This window comes from Rhinoraja longicauda, chromosome 6 (genome assembly GCF_053455715.1).
Source record: "Rhinoraja longicauda isolate Sanriku21f chromosome 6, sRhiLon1.1, whole genome shotgun sequence".
NCBI classification, from domain to species: Eukaryota; Metazoa; Chordata; class Chondrichthyes; order Rajiformes; family Arhynchobatidae; genus Rhinoraja; species Rhinoraja longicauda.
In genome coordinates, this window is record NC_135958.1 from 74,898,719 (window position 1) to 74,915,935 (window position 17,217).

The 17,217-nt window shown below is 43.8% G+C and overlaps 1 protein-coding gene across 1 annotated transcript in view; it reads left to right on the forward strand.

The window, feature by feature from the left end:
- Positions 1-17,217, forward strand: part of timp2a (TIMP metallopeptidase inhibitor 2a) — a 60,505-nt gene that overhangs the window by 32,781 nt on the left and 10,507 nt on the right. Inside the window, exon 2 of the mRNA XM_078401347.1 lies at positions 11,178-11,278. Coding sequence (XP_078257473.1) covers positions 11,178-11,278 — 101 coding nt within the window. The remainder of the gene's footprint in view (positions 1-11,177; positions 11,279-17,217) is intronic.

Here is a 17,217-nt window from a genome sequence, read left to right on the forward strand (position 1 = left end):
GACCGCACCTGGAGTACTGTGTGCAGTTTTGGTCTCCAAATTTGAGGAAGGATATTCTTGCTATGGAGGGCGTGCAGCGTAGGTTCACTAGGTTAATTCCCGGAATGGCGGGACTGTCGTATGTTGAAAGGCTGGAGCGATTGGGCTTGTATACACTGGAATTTAGAAGGATGAGGGGGGATCTTATTGAAACATATAAGATAATTAGGGGATTGGACACATTAGAGGCAGACAACATGTTCCCAATGTTGGGGGAGTCCAGAACAAGGGGCCACAGTTTAAGAATAAGGGGTAGGCCATTTAGAACGGAGATGAGGAAGAACTTTTTCAGTCAGAGGGTGGTGAAGGTGTGGAATTCTCTGCCTCAGAAGGCAGTGGAGGCCAGTTCGTTGGATGCTTTCAAGAGAGAGCTGGATAGAGCTCTGAAGGATAGCGGAGTGAGGGGGTATGGGGAGAAGGCAGGAACGGGGTACTGATTGAGAGTGATCAGCCATGATCGCATTGAATGGCGGTGCTGGCTCGAAGGGCTGAATGGCCTACTCCTGCACCTATTGTCGATTGTCTCTTGTCTAACATGTGCAGCCACTTAAAGAGCTGCACTTGCTTGATGCTCTGTAGTTGAGTGAGTGAGTGAATCCCATGTCCGGAAAAGTGAATGCTTAATGTGATCCTCAACCTTGGATGTTGGACAGAGAATATCCGACAATACTTCATATCCTATTTCATCATTGTTCTTGGTTCAGTTTTCAGACAATTGGTGGCTGTCGACACTTAACATGAATAGGGAATTTGGAGGGGAACGACAACATCAAGATTATGTAGTATAAGAAAATAACTGCAGATGCTGGTACAAATCGATTTATTCACAAAATGCTGGAGTAACTCAGCAGGTCAGGCAGCATCTCGGGAGAGAAGGAATGGGTGACGTTTCGGGTCGAGACCCTTGGGTTGGGTAATCGAACAATGCATTTGAATAGAATTTTCTAAATCCACACGTTCACACTTGGTAATTAAGACAAAGGCTCCGTTTTAATTAATTATCCTCAAACTTTATCTGCCAGTAAACAGGCGAGCAAATAACAGTACCTCAAAGCAACAAGTTACGTGCTGGGTTAAAAGGACCTGCGGACGAAACCAAACGACTCTGTTTATCGACATTTTTAATTAAATCAAAGAAACAAAAACTGGGCGGAGGATCTTGAGAACACCATCGAGGGGTTTTGATGTGACACATAATACATTAAAATCAACGCCTCGCTAAAATGGAAGCCAATCTTGGTCAGTAAACATGGGGATGATGGGTGAACAATCTTTGGTATGGCTTAACACTGGTCTGCAGAACTTTGGTTAATCTCTCTGTTAGAGTGGGTAGTTTAGTTCAGGTTTAGTTTACTTTAGAGATGCAGCGTGCATACAGGCCCTTCGGCCCACCAAGACCGTGCCGACCAGTGATGATCCGTACACTAGTTCTATCCTACACATTAGGGGCAATATACAGAAGCCAATTAACCTACAAACCTGAGAAGGCACAAAATGGTGGAGTAAATCAGCGGGTCAGGCAGCATCTCTGGAGAAAAGGAATAGGTGACGTTTGGGTCGAGACTCTTCTACAAACCTGCACATCTTTGGAATGTGGGGGGAAACCGAGCACCCGGAGGAAACCCACGCAGCCACAGGGAGAACATGCAAACTCCGTACAGACAGCACTCATAGTCAGGATCGAACCCAGGTCTCTGGCGCTGTGAGGCAGCAACTCTGCCGCTGAGCCACTGTGCCTCTGACTGGAAGTGTGGGAGACTTGGCAACAGTGGCGGTGAAGCAAGACTTGAATTGAGCATTATTATGTAGGTGGAGGTTGACAGTAAGAGGTGTGAAATTGCACTTGGTCAGCAGGTGGGCCACAGTGTCCAATGTATCTCCAAGGTTATGAAGTATCTGGTTTACCTTTGGTCGCTTCTCAGGAAGAGGAATAGGTATTAGTGGACAAGGGGGTTGAGTTTGTCTCCGGGATTGAAGACCACAGATGAGCGGCTGCCTCGCGGCACCAGACACCCAGGTTCAATCTTAATCTCGGGTGCTGTCTGTGCGGAGTTGGCACGTTCTCCTCGTGACCACGAGGGTTTTCTCCAGGTGCTCTGGTTTCCTCCCACCTTCCAAAGACGTGCAGGTTTGTCGATCAATTGGCCTCTGTAATTGTCCCTAGTGCGTAAGACATGGAACTAATGATCGACACACAGTGCTGGAGTAACTCAGCAGGTCAGGCAGGTCTCTGGCGAAAAAGCTTGTGTAACGTTTCGTTACATTATTTCACAGAATGTCTTCGGTTGTCTACCAGCATATTTGCAGAATCTGTGTCATCCCGTGACATATTTGCCATTTTAATTGATAATGATTGGTTCTGTAAGTTGTATGGTGTTGTATAATGGCAACATTTAATCTCCACTAAAAATATACTGGTGATTCTCGTTTGTCATTCATTTATACTTAAAATTGGTACTGGAGTTAGATTCTACTTCTGACATCATTGAAAGGTAATTTATTTTGTTGAGTATAAAGATCAGACCACACAACAGGGGGCGGGGGGCAACATTACTGAACAGAAAGAACAATAGCATCATAGAACGCACTTGTCACATAAAGCAATAAATAACCAAATAACCTTCGCTCTGTCTTTTTGAAAAGGAATGTTTTGGTTTGCGATCATTGCAATTTTTCTCAGGCTTATTATAGAACTGTACAACATTGCAACAGACCCACGGGCTGAACAACAGGGACTCGTTTACATTAACTCCATTTCTCCCAAATTGGCCTGGATAGAGTGGATGTGGAGAGGATGTTTCCACTAGTGGGAGAGTCTAGGACCAGAGGGCACAGCCTCAGAATTAAAAGATGTTCCTTTAGGAAGGAGATGAGGAGGAATTTCTTTAGTCAGGGGGTGGTGAATCTGTGGAACTCATTGCCACAGAAGGCTGTGGAGGCCAAGTCAATGGATATTTTTAAGGCAGAGATAGATATATTCTTGATTAGTACGGGAGTCAGGGGTTATGGGAAGAAGGCAGGAGAATGGGGTTGAGAAGAAAAGATAGATCAGCCACCATGGAATGGCGGAGTAGACTTGATGGGCCGAATGGCCTAATTCTGCTCCGATCACTTATGAACCTCATTGCCCGTCCAGTTCCTACACACTGGGAGCAATTTAGAGTGGCCAAATTAAACATTAGGTCATCATCTCTTGAGAGCTGGTCTGTGGTAGAACATGTGGAGAGGACAGGATCGAATGCCCTAAGGTCAAAGCTGGAAATGGGTCAATTCAGGTGATGCCTTTCACCACAAAGGAGAACAAAGGTAAGATGGAAAATATTTTACAAAATTTAAGGGTGTGTCCCTCAAGAACCTTGGCAAATTTAATCAGAATTTGAAGCATTTTCACTTGATAACTATTGCACAATTCCAAAGGAATGCCTGGAACGTGCCAACTCAATATCGCCAAACCTTCTTTAAAGTTAGGACTCCTCTTGCATTGTTATTATGTGTCATACACAATGACGTCTTTTTTGAAATCACGGGATGTAGGCATCAATTGCAAGGGTAGCATTTGTTGCCCACCCACCCACCCACCCACAGTTACCGTGAGAAAGTGGCAGTGAGTCACAACCTCAACCTTGGTATCAGGCATGCTTATTCGTGTCAAAGACCAATTGACAGACTGGTGCAGTTCGAAGGAGCTGAAGTCATAGAGTCTTGCGTTTCTCAGTTCTGCTGAGTTAATTTAGTTTAGATATATAGCGTGGAAACAGGCCCTTCGGCCCTCCCAGTCAGTGCCAACCAGTCATCCCCGATCCTACACACATTAGGGACAATTTAAAATGTTACCAAGCCAATTAACTGACAAACCTGTACGTCTTTGGCATGATCCACATCCCCGTTTACTAGTTATCAGCCCTCACTAGTCTTTCCCTTACAACAGTGGGCATTTATTCTCTTATCATATACACGGTAAATGGATCGATTGTAATCATTGTTGTTTCTGCTCACTGGTCAGCACGCAACAAAAAGCCGCTGCGAAATCTCCTCAAGGCACTGTTTCACTGTACCTCAGTGCACGTGACAATAAACTAAATTAAACTAAACTAAACTAGGCCCTGCAGGAGCTTGGGGTTTACCAGGATTGGGAACTGCTCCAGTTGACCGAGTGAGCGAACTTTGAACTTGTGGAAATGGCGCCAAAACATGTGTAAATATGCAAAAATAATTTCACTGTGCGATTGCACATGTGACATATAAAGCGCCATTGAACATTTAAATCTATCCCGACGTATTTAACTCTTCCCTGTTGGAACTTCGAGCTTTTGTTTTTTGTCATTGTCGTTGTTAAATGTACGTTTTGTTTTATTTTTAATTCTGTGTATGTAGGGGGGTGGTGGGGGGGTTGGGGGAAACCTTTTTTTCAAATCTCCTCCTCAACGGAGATTTACCGTGTCGTATCTCCGTTCGCGCTACGGCCTAACATCGTGGAGTCGGCGGCCTCCAGCTGGGATCGACCCCAAAGACTCCGGTCGCAGGGCCTGGACTTACCATCTCGGAGGCTTCGGCCGTGGGCCCTGCAGACCGCAACATCGGGAGCTCGCAGGTCCCTGGCTGGCGACCGGCTTTTGGGAGCTCCAGCCGTAGCAGCTTCGACCGCCCCGAAGCGCGAGGTTCGATCAACCCGCCCGCAGGCCCTTCATCGCCCTGCGTGGCTCGGCCGCAGCACTTTACATCGCCCGGTGGGGGCTCAGGACTTTCATCGGCCTGCTCGGCTCGGCCCTGGGACTTTCCATCGCCCAGTGGGGGCTCAGGACTTTCATCGCCCTGCGTGGCTCGGCCGCAGCACTTTCCATCGCCCGGTGGGGGCTCAGGACTTTCATCGGCCTGCTCGGCTCGGCTCGGCCCTGGGACTTTCCATCGCCCGGTGGGGGCTTCAAAAAGTTGGGAGCCTCGATCACCTCGTGGCACCACGGGAGAAGAATGAGGAGGAGATAAGACTTTGCCTTCCATCACAGTGAGGGTGTGCCTAGAGCAATTACTGTGATGGCTGTTTTGTGTAAAAAATTATATCTGTGTGTCTTGTGCTTTTTAATGTCTACTGCCGGACCCTGACGTGAGAGGACGCTGGCGTTGAGTATTCGCCGCTTTTCCGTCAGGATAGTTTGTCTGTTTGTTTCTATGTTAATTGTTTTTGTAAAGCGCTTTGAGCATGTGATAAGGCGCTATATAAAATAAATGGATTATTATTATTATTATTATTTACTTTGCAAGGGCCAATGTTAGGAATGGGATTTTTTTTTCCCAGCTACAAGAAGTTAGACAGAGCGTTCGCAAAATCACCAGGTTTCTGGATCTTGCCCAAGAACTACAATGGAAATTTCGAGCTTTGCCTTGAGGGGAAACCCCATGGGTATGTGTACATTAAACTAGCAGCTAGAAGTTGTTCCTTCCCTCCTGCCACCTGGAGCCATGCCCAGAACTGCAGTGGTCACGAACTCTGAGGGAATGAATCATAGTTGCTCTCTTAAGGGATGGGCTGGGGGCTGGGGGCTGAGGGGGTGAACAATTGAAAAAAAAAATCTCAAGCAAGTCCCAATTGCTGATAGAATCACATTAAACAGAATACACGCTTTCAAAAACTGAGTGAACAATCCTTCTCTCATAAAACTGTTACAATTTGTTTCGTTGGGTTGCTGTTGTTTAAATTAACTAAATTATTGCATCGTATGGGAGGCGCATTCCCAATCTCGTTGTACCCCTGTACAATGACAATAAAGATATATTGTATTGTATTGTATTCTGATTTATCATCCATAACTTTATTTTCAGTAATACAATACCTAATGAAGACCAGAAGGCATAGCAGCAGAATTAGGCCATTCGGCCCATCGAGTCTGCTCTGCCATTTGGTCACGGCTACAATAAAGCACAAGTTATCATAAGGACTCATTTTCATTGTTACCACTGAGGTTTGGGACAATAGGATGTTACAATTTCTGTGTGGATAATTAGCATTGATCATGAAGTTTTCACACTATTCCATCTACAGTGAATGGGGAAAAATTGTGACAATTCCCCATTTGTTTCTCCTTTCCATATCCTTGCCACTCCTCGTCAGACAGCAGCAGCGGTAAAAAATCGATCCCAGTAGATCTTTGTATTGTTTCATCGTGACTTGCAACAGATTTGAGGCAGCAATAAGGCTTTATTGAATAGGAAGGAGTTTTCAACGTTCACAATGCTTCATCTACCATACTTTTTTTGTTGACCTTGTGGTTTTCCACGCTAAAAGTGTCAGACTGTTATCCTGAATGCCTATAATCTTCTTGGTGCCCCATATTGGTTTAGAAAAAACGTTAAAAAATAGGTGCAGGAGTAGGCCATTTGGCCCTTCGAGCCAGCAACGCCATTCAATACGATCCTGGCAGATCATCCAAAATCAGTACCCCGTTCCTGCTTTCTCCCCGTATCCCTTGATTCCGTTAGCCCTAAGAGCTATATCTAACTCTCTCTTGAAAACATCCAGTAAATTGGCCTCCACTGCCTTCTGTGGCAAAGAATTCCACAGATTCATAACTCTCTGGGTGAAAACTTTTTTCCTCATCTCAGTCTTAAATTACCTACTCCTTATTCTTAAACTGTGGCCCCTGGTTCTAGACTCCCCCAACAGGTTTGTTTCTGGTGTGTTTTGTAAAATTATGAAATAAGAACCTGAATTTTCTGAAAATGTGCCCATATTAATAGCTCGGAGAGCACCAATGATGGAATAGACGTATCAACTGTTTATCACGTAATAACTTGCAGGAATCTTGTTGAAAATGTTGCAGAACCAGTGACAATGGAATCTTTGCAATGATGTGACGCAGAAGGAAGCCATTTGGTAAATTAGGTGCATATACTCTAATCATGTCCATATACACTGTCTCGTATACCCTATAACACTATAATTATCATTTCGGGCACCGTACCTGAGGAAGGATGTGCTGGCTCTGGAGAGGGTCCAGAGGAGGTTTCCAAGAATGATTCCAGGAGTGTGTGGCTAAACATATGATGAGCGTTTGACGGCACTGGGCCTGAACACACTGGAGTTTAGAAGAATGAGGGGCCTGATTGAAGCTTACAGAGTAGTGAAAGGCTTGGATAGAATGGATGTGGAGAGGATGTTTCCACTGGTGGGAGAGTGTAGGACTAGAGGTCACAGCCTCTGAATGAAAAGATGTTCTTTTAGGAAGGAGATGCAGAGGTATTTCTTTAGTCAGAGCGTGGTGAATCTGTGGAGCTCTTTGCCACAGAAAGCTGTGGAGGCAAAGTCAGTGGATATATTTAAGGCAGAGATAGATAGATTCTTGATTAATACAGGTGTCAGAGGTTAAGGGGAGGCAGGAGAATGGGGTTAGGAGGGAGAGATAGATCAGCCATGATTGAATGGCGGAGTAGACTTGATTGGCCGAAAGGCCTAATTCGACTCCCATCACTTATGACCTTATGATCTTGTATCTCCATATACAATAATCATATTAGTTCCACTCCTCTACTTTCCCCTTGACTCTGCAAATTTATTTTCTCTCGTACCTATCTAATCTGCTAATGAATACACTCTTTGATGAGAAACTGAACTAGCCACATTTAACTTTTCGATATGTCTGCTTCAAAATGGGTTTGGCATTTTCAGTTGTAATTTAATGGGAGCTATATTCCAAACAAAAGTGAAATTAAGATCTCTCACTGGCTATGCCTCACAGAGAATGCTCAGTCAAACACTTTCCAGTTTAAAATGAAGCTTATTAACAGGAATGTCACACTGTAACAAAAAAAAGGTGAAAGTCCCGTAACTGAAAATTGCACAAAGTGCTGGAGTAACTCAGCAGGTCAGGCTGCATCTCTGGAGAACACGGATAGGTGAAGTTTTGGGTCGAAACCCTTCTTTAGACGTAAACCAGCACCTGCATTTCCTTGTATCTCTATCCCTATCCCTTAACTAAGTGAAAAACCTGTTGTGCTGCAGCAAATAAGAACTTCATTGGTCCGTTTCATTATAGATTATAGAATTATAAAAAATAGGTGCAGGAGGAGGCCATTTTGGCCCTTCGAACCAGCACCGCCATTTATTGTGATCAGGGCTGATCATCCACAATCAGTAACCTGTGCCTGCCTTCTCCCCTAGAGCTCTATCTGACGCTCTATCTAAATTAATCCAGTGAATTGGCCTGGATGAATTGGCCCTTCTGTGGCAGAGAATTCCACAAATTCACAACACTCTGGGTGAAAAAGTTTTTTCTCATCTCAGTTTTAAATGGCCTCCCCTTTATTCTTAGACTGCGGCCCCTGGTTCTGGACTTCCCCCAACATTGGGAACATGTTTCCTGCATCTAGCTTGTCCAGTCCTTTAATAATTTAATATGTTTTCATAAGATCCCCTAAATTCCAGTGAATACAAGCCAGTCTTTCCAATCTTTCCTCATATGACTGTCCCACCATCCCGGGGATTAACCTCGTGAACCTACCCTGCACTGCCTCAATAGCAAGGATGTCCTTCCTCAAATTAGGAGACCAAAACTGCACACAATACTCCAGATGTTTCGGGACTCCTGATAATAAAATCACTTGTGACTCTTGAATGTCCTCTTGGGATCCCATAAACCATGTACGGCAGAGACTGATCCATGCAATTCTACGACTATTTCATTTTTTAAGTTGCTTCCGTATCCATGGGAAAGATTTTTAGATATTTTTAAATGCCTTCCTCGTTAATTAATCATTTGCAGAAGGGAATGCATTTTCCACCATGAAACATTGCATGAATAAAGCTGTGAATATGAGTGATTACTGGTACTGCATTTATGTTGCAACTATCCCAGAAACACCAGGCTCCACTTCTACCTTGCTGGAGGAAGACTGGGTTTAGAGTGTCACCATAATTCTGAAAGCTGGATATATACTGTTAACAGCATTAGCTTCGGAGGGCATGCAGATATATTAGCACCAAAATGCACCTTACAGAATATACTGAACACTGTACGTCAATGCAAAACATTAAATGCATGGTCATAGAATGTATGAATCTGCAAAAAAAAAATACAAATTGGAGCTTTGTCATTTTATCCGCCCTCTCAACCCTCTTTTTCATTTTCTTTTTCATGGCTAGGACAGGTTTGGAGGGACATGGGCCAAACGCGGACAGGTGGGACTCGTGTAGCTGGGACATGTTGGACAAGTTGGGTCGAAGGGCCTGTTTCCACACTGTATGACTCTAAGAGGATTAGTTCGTATGAATGCCAATGATATTTTATAAACTGTTTTGAAATCCCTTTGCAACAAATATTTCACGGGGAATAAGAAATTTAGAAATTCAAGCCCTGGAGTTATAATCCTTATTTTTAGTTTTTCTGCCAAGTCAAAAGAATTACTACAATCTCTTCAAGTGTAGTCACCATCTGTTTCTTGACAGGCGGTTGATGGTTGCAATCAGTCCAATTCGTACCAAGCTTGAAGTGGGACATTTTTATTCTGTATGGGAGGCCGCATGTCTTAATTTTTAAAACGCAGCATTGTTTTTGCGCTTAATAAAATGTATTTTGACAGCAAGTGCCCTGTTAAATGCCTTTTGCCGGATCTCAAAAATAATGTGTGCTACAGACCTTTGAAACTGTTAGAACAAGTCTGAAGAAAGGTCTTGACTCGAAACGTCACCCATTCCTTATATCCAGAGATGTTGCCTGTCCCGCTGAGTTACTCCAGCATTTTGTGTCTATCTTCGGTGTAAATCAGCGTCTGCAGTTCCTTCCTACACAGGACTCTGTGTGTGTTCCTTCTAGGTGACAGAGCTAATTGAATAGTCTCAACTGCATCCCCAAAGCCCATGAGTTTCAATTTGTATATCTTCAACAGAGAATAATTGATATTTAATTCAAGTTACAGTAATTCAAGGTTGCGCGGTCGAGTTGCTGCTTTACAACTCCAGAGACCCGGGTTCGATCCTGACTACGGGTACTGTCTGTACGGGGTTTGTACATTCTCCCAGTGACCTGCGTGAGTTTTCTCCGGGTGCTCTGGTTTTACTCCTACACTCCAAAGACATACAAGTTTGTAGGTTAATTGGCTTGATAAAATTGTAAATTGTCCCTAGTGTGTGTAGGATAGTGCTAGTGTACGGGAATCGCTAGTCGGCGCGGACCCGATGGGCCGAAGGGCCTATTTCCGCGCTCTTATCTCTAAACTAAACTATTGGTTTTAAGGTAACTGAGGGATTAACTCCCTCATAGATAGATGTAAAGTAGTTTATTCTCAAGAGCAAGTACTTCCATATTAAGACACCTTGTACAAAAGACACAAAGACAGAAAAAGAGTATCACAAATATCTGTGGATTTTACTTATTTGAGATGCGTCTGTGGTACTTGCAAGCAATGTAACATTGAAAACAGCACATCAGGAAATATTCACAACAGGAAATTCTAAGTGGTGTGAGGTTTTTTAAAAAAAAAAACAAGTGGTCTCTGTGATAAAAATTTACTGAGAAATCTGTTTTTAATTGGCACCATATTATTGGAACACAATTGTCAAGAAATTTCTTCCTTCCTTCAATGCAGCTGAATTTCGGAAGACGTGCACATTTAACAGTTCAACTGGAATGGGTTACAAGACAAATATTAGTCTCCAGCAATATACTGAAAACGGGGGGGGGGGGGGGGGGGGGGGGAATTAAGCTAGTCTCAACTGTAAACAACTAAAAAAAACACTTGTTAACTGTGGTTGAAATTCACTCGTTGGTGGTGGGGCCAAACAGGGGAATGGAAACCACCACCCTATTGATTGCTGTCCTCAATAATCCCATCAGTTTATGCACTTCACTGCACTGATTATCACGATTATCATCAAAGATGCACATGCATGCCTCTCCAAAAAGCCAGGAAAGTTAAAGACTTGCACGTGACACCCCCCCACTGACCAGAGCTAAATGTGTGTAAGAGTTTTATCCATTGGTTGCATTTACCACACAATAATACCACCCCACAACCCCCACCCCCACTCTAATTTCTCCAAACTTTTTCCTTGGTCTTATGACTTGGGAAATTGCTCTTCCTGATTCATTCTGTTGCTTCAACTTGATCTGCTGGTAATTATATTTTCTCTTTTGTGTTTACTCTTCCAGTGATCAAGGCAAAAGTCGTTGCACAAAAAGAAGTGAACACTGGAGATGACACCTATGGAAACCCCATCCAGAAGATCCAGTATGAGATCAAACAGATTAAGGTAACGAGAGCAAAGCATGAAAGAAAATGGAAAGTTATTTTGGCATGTTGTGATTTTTAATAAGAGTCAGGGGAAAGTGACACTTGAGATATAGACGCTGAAGTAGATGGTGAGGTACTGCTTTCAATGTCGTCCTGTTAAAATTGGCTGTAACTCATTTTCACCTAGTCTACAGCTAACAATGGCCTGTTTCCTTTATCATCGTTACGTTTTTGCATATCTTTCATTCATTTGTTCTGAATCTCTCCATATCACCGTCTCTATCTCCCATTTCCCTTTCCCCTGACTCTCAGTTTGAAGATGGGTCTCGATCCGAAACGTCACCCATTCCTTTTCTCCAGAGATGCTGCCTGACCCGCTGAGTTACTCCAGCTTTTTTTTTTGTCTATCCCAGGATTAGTTTAGTTTATTGTCACGAGTACCGAGGTACAGTGAAAAACTTTGTCGCGTGCTAACCAGTCAGCGGAATGACAATACATGATTACAGTTGAGCTATCCATAGTGTACAGATGCATGATAAAGGGAGTAATGTGAATAATGTTTAGAGCAAAATAAAGCCAGTGAAGGATCCAGATAGGATGTCAAAGGTTTTCTGCTCATGGAGACAGTTAACTCAGCACAGCCAAGGGGCCACATCAGGCATAGACACAGAGCTGGAGTAACTCAGCCGGTCGAGATGTCACCTATTCCTTTTCTCCAGAGATGCTGTCTGGCCCGCTGAGTCTAGTTTAGTTTAGTTTTGTTTAGAGATACTGTGCTGAGACAGGCCCTTCGGCACACCGACCAGCGATCCCAGCATATTGACACTATCCTGCACACACTAGGGAAAAATTTACACTTTACATTTATATCAAGCCAATTAACCTACAAACCTGTACGTCTTTGGAGTGTGGGCGGAAACCGATGATCTCGGAGAAAACCATGGGGAGAACGTACAAACTCCGTACAGACAGCACCCGTAATGGGGATCGAACCCGGATCTCTGTCGTTGTAAAGCAGCAGCTCTGCCGCTGTGCCACCGTGCTGCCCACCGTCTTTTTGTGTCTATCTTTGTGTCTATCTTTGGAGCATGATGCCTGGATGATGCCTGGACAACCTAGCTCCTGGCAGCCATGTTGCCACTCGTGTGATGTCATTCTACTTGCCACACCTCCCATGTCAACCCCTGCCCCCCCATCCTTCCTGCATGATTTTATCATTCTTCATGAGAAACAAGTATAGCCCATACGTTTCCGTGACAGAACTGGGCTGTGACGACTCCAATCGGAAGGAACTGCAGATTCTGGTTTAAAACGAAGATAGACACAAAATGCTGGAGTAACTCAGCGGGTCAAGCAGCATCTCTGGAGAAAAGGAACAGGTGACATTTTGCGTCTGAAGAAGGGTCTGGACCCGAAACGTTACCTACTCCTTTTCTCAAGAGATGCCGCCTGACCCGCTGAGTTACTCCAGCATTTTGGGTCTATCTTCACTGACGAATCTTGGTTCTGCCTAGAGTCATTTCAGATAATTTTTTGAACAATAAAAGGCCCGTATATAGTGGATGTGGTGAGGATGTTTCCACCAGTGGAAGAGTCTGGGACCACAGGCCAAATTCTCAGAATAAAAGGACGTACTTTTAAAAAGGAGATGAGGTGGAATTTCTTTAATCAGAGGTCGGTGAATCTGTGGAATTCATTGCCACAGAAGGCTGTGGAGGCCAAGTCAATGGATATTTTTAAGGCTGAGATTGACAGATGTTTGATTAGTATGGGAGTCAGGGGTTATGGTGAGAAGGCAGGAGAATGGGGTTGAGTGAGAGATAGATCAGTCATGAATGAACGGCGGGGTAGACGATGCGCCAAAAATGGCCTTGTTCTGCTCCTGGAACTTATGAACTTATAAAGAGGAGAGATGCAAGCAGATGATAGTATTTCTGCAGCTTGCCTGTTATCCTCCAGTGCATTTGATCAAAGCTTCACAGAGGCTGTATTAGTTCTGAACTGAAATCTCCTGTGGCCAATATTGCATCGAATAGATTTATAAAGCTATTATCCCCACAGCATGTGGAAGTTTAATGTGTAAAGGGAATTTAACTGGGAACTTTCTATGCTGCTCCCCCTGCTGGTATACGGCTTAATTACTTGGCACAATAACAACACAGTTAATAATGGAAGATGGACACAAAATGCTGGAGGAACTCAGCGGGACAGGCAGCATCTCTGGATAGAAGGAATGGGTGACGTTTCATTCCTTCCCTCCAGAGATGCCGCCTGTCCCACTGAGTTACTCCAGCATTTTGTGTCCATCTTCGTTGTAAACCAGCCTCTGCAGTTCCTCCCTACACAGTTAATAATGGCATTGCCCCTATAGTTAATCTCGGGGAATGTCAGGGGCCCTCGTATTGCAAAAGCCAAGTTTGCAGATATGGGAACAATGGGCAGTGCAATGTTTTAAAACAATTGTGTAGTCACCTCTAAATCCTTCCGCCTCATCAACTACGAACAGAGAACTCGGAACAGTGCAGCACGGGAACGTCCGTGCCGAACATGATACCAAGTTCATCTAATGTCCGCTGTCTGCACCTGATCCATAATCCCTCCATTCCCGGCATATCCATGTATCCAAAAGCCTGTTAAATGCTAAATAATGATGTCTTCAGCATCATCGTAAACAATTATAATTTCTCCCCTAATCTGCATTTTCCAGTTCAATGCAAATTGGATTTGGGTGTTAAAAATTTAGAGCAGTGCAGTACAGGATCTCGGCCCACAAGGTTGGTGTGTCACATGATGCCAAGATAAACTAATCTCGTCTGCCTGCATATTGATCCACATCCTTCCATTCCCTGCACATCCATGTGCCTCTCTATGGCTGTCAATGGCTCGATTGTAATCATGTATTGTCTTTCTGCTGTCTGGACCTGTTTGATGAAAGAGGTGCACCAAGTGAACTGAACACTATAAACAGGCTGAATGCATAAATCAATAGCACCGACTGTAACCTGGAGACTAATAGCAGAGAGATGCTGGCAAGGTTTTTGTTGAATAAAATGCTAGTGCACAAAGCTAAAAGGTTGTGAATCCACGCAAGATAATGGTTTTATCAATCAACTGTTGAAACCTTAGCCAATCGTAGGATTGAACATGAGCCACCAATTGGTGATAGACACAAAATGCTGGAGCAACTCAGCGGGCCAGGCAGCATCTCTGGAGAGAAGGAACGGGTGACGTTTTGGGTCGAGACCCTTCTTCAGAATTGGTGCTGTGCAGCAATATTTTTATTAATCCTGGATCCACAATTAAAAATTCTAAGTTAGTGTGGCACAGTGGCGTAGCAGTAGAGTTGCTCCCTCACAGTGCCAGAGACCCCGGGTTCAAACCTGACTATGGGTGCTACAGTTTTTACATTCTCCCTGTGACAACATGGTGCTCTGTTTCTCCAGGTGCTCTGTTTTCCTCCCACACTCCAAAGATGTACAGGTTTGTATGTTAATTGGCTTCTGTAAATTGTCCCTAGTATGTAGAATAGAACTAGTGTACCTATGATAGCTGGTCAGCGTAGACTCAGTGGGCTGAAGGGCCTGTTTCCATGCTGTGTCTTTAAACTAGTTCAGTTCAGTTTAGTTTATTGTCATGTGTACCGAGGTGCAGTGAAAAACTTTTGTCGTGTGCTAACCAGTCAGTCAGCGGAAAGACAATACATGATTACAACAAGCCATTCACAGTGTACAGAGAGATTTAAAAGTGTGGAGCGATTGTAATATGTGATTACAGACCTGTTTCTGTGGCTAGCATACAAATAATCGCCTGGGTTGGGAGCCATCTTGGAATTGTGGGGCTGTGAAAAGGTCAACAATTATAATTGGTGGTTAATCCAATATTCAAATACTCCTTCATGTAATGGGGCTGGGATGTGTTCAGATCTTCCCTGGAAAATAATAATAATTGGAATTAAACTAAGTAAGATGATGTGATTTCCGTGTCCCTGGCAGTCTCTCACACATACATTTGGGAAGTGTAGACACAAAAAGCTGGAGTAACTCAGCGGGACAGGCAGCATCTCTGAAGCAAAGGAATGGGTGACGTTTCGGGTCGAGACCCTTCTTCAGACCAAAACATTGCTTTCCATTGTTCTTAATGGAGCAAGATGCAACATGAGCTTAGTTTTAGTCCTCTGCTTGGTCATGGCATTAACTTGTAAATTGCCATTAAAACACAAAGTACGTGCTATAACACCAGGATAAGCCCTCGACCAAGAAAACCAAGCCCAAAGCCAAAGTAGTATCTAAACTGCTTATAAACACTAATGCTCTAGGTCAATAACTAACTCCATGTGCAATCATAAGCTACCGACATGTTAACAAGCATATTAAAAACTGATTGTGTAGATGCCAGTATATAATTGGGGTTATCAAGTGGGCACCTCCCTTCACTGGTGTTTTGATGAGTTCAGCCCGCGGAACCTTGGGAAGGCTCAACAGTTAGCTCTGGTTGCAAGAACCACCCCCCTCAATACCTGCTCTCGCCACCAATGCTTCCCGTATCTACTAAATCAAGGAAACTGCAGATGATTGACTCACTGATCCTTCCCTGGGATAATCCAGAGTGCTGGGATCACAGTTAAACTCTGCACTTTGCATCTTAACAAATCAGGTCTGCAGAGGGACAATTCATGCTGCTTAAGAATTTTAATTAACGAAGCAGCTTTTATATTCTGAACTGCTTTATAAAAAGATACTCGGTGTATCAGTGACCCGTGGAAGATGCCTTGAGCAATGGAGGAAGTTTCTGCCATTCCATTGAACTCCGCTGGGGTTGTGAAAAGATCAACAATTATAATTAATAGTGAATGTAATATTCAAACACTCCTTAATGTAATGAGGCTGCGATGTGTCCAGATCTTTCCTGGCAATGAATCATTTAAATGCCTACTCTGCATTTGATCACTCCATATCACACATGGTTACAAGAAAGCACCGAAACCTTATGGCAGAAAACAGACCAGTGTTCATGAATCTTAATCCCGTAGTTGCAACTCGTGGATAAAGGATTCACTTTCTTGACTGAAGGATAATCGTGATATTGTGCTGTGATGAAATTAATCTTGGGGCGGGCGTCTGTCACCAAAATTGCTTTGTTGCAGGGTCTATTGTACGCTACTGCTTCTGAAAATGTCAGATCTCAGTGGGAGGCAGAGAAAGCGAGAGATGCATAATTCAGAAATGCCAGTACCCAGAGATCTAGCTGCCCGAAGCATTGAAATGCCACTGATGAAAAGAGACCATTCTAATAACCCTGAAGATGCAGGACCGGAATAATTATATCAACAAGGATATGCAGTGTTTAGTTTAGTTGAGAGTACAATGCAGAAACAGGCCCTTCGGCCCACCGAGTCCGCACTGACCAGCGATCCCCGCAGACTAACACTATCCAACACACACACACACACACACGCACGCAAGCACGCGCGCGGGACAATTTACATTTATACCAAGCCAATTAACCTACAAACCTGTACGTCTTTGGAGTGATGGTTAAGGGTTTTATGCAGGATTCATTTGTACTACAGTCCGAGTCATAGTCATACAGCATGGAAACAGGCCCTTCGGTCCAACTTGCCCACACTGACCCATCTACACTAGTCCCACCTGCCTGCATTTGGCCCATAACCCTCTAAACATGTCCTATCCATGTACCTGTCTAAATGTTTCTTAAACGTTGCAATAGTACCTGTCCCAATTGCCTCCTCCAGCAGCTCGTTCCACACACCCACCACCCTTTGTGTAAAAAGAAAAGTTGTCCCTCAGGTGCCTATTAAATCTTTTCCCCCTCACCACCAGAAAATACATTTGAAGAAATAGTGCATTGCAGCCAGAATTTCAGTGACAAATGATAAATTATCATGAAATAAGATAAATCACCCATTTCCGTGTTATAGCAGAAAAGGTAAGCTTGGTA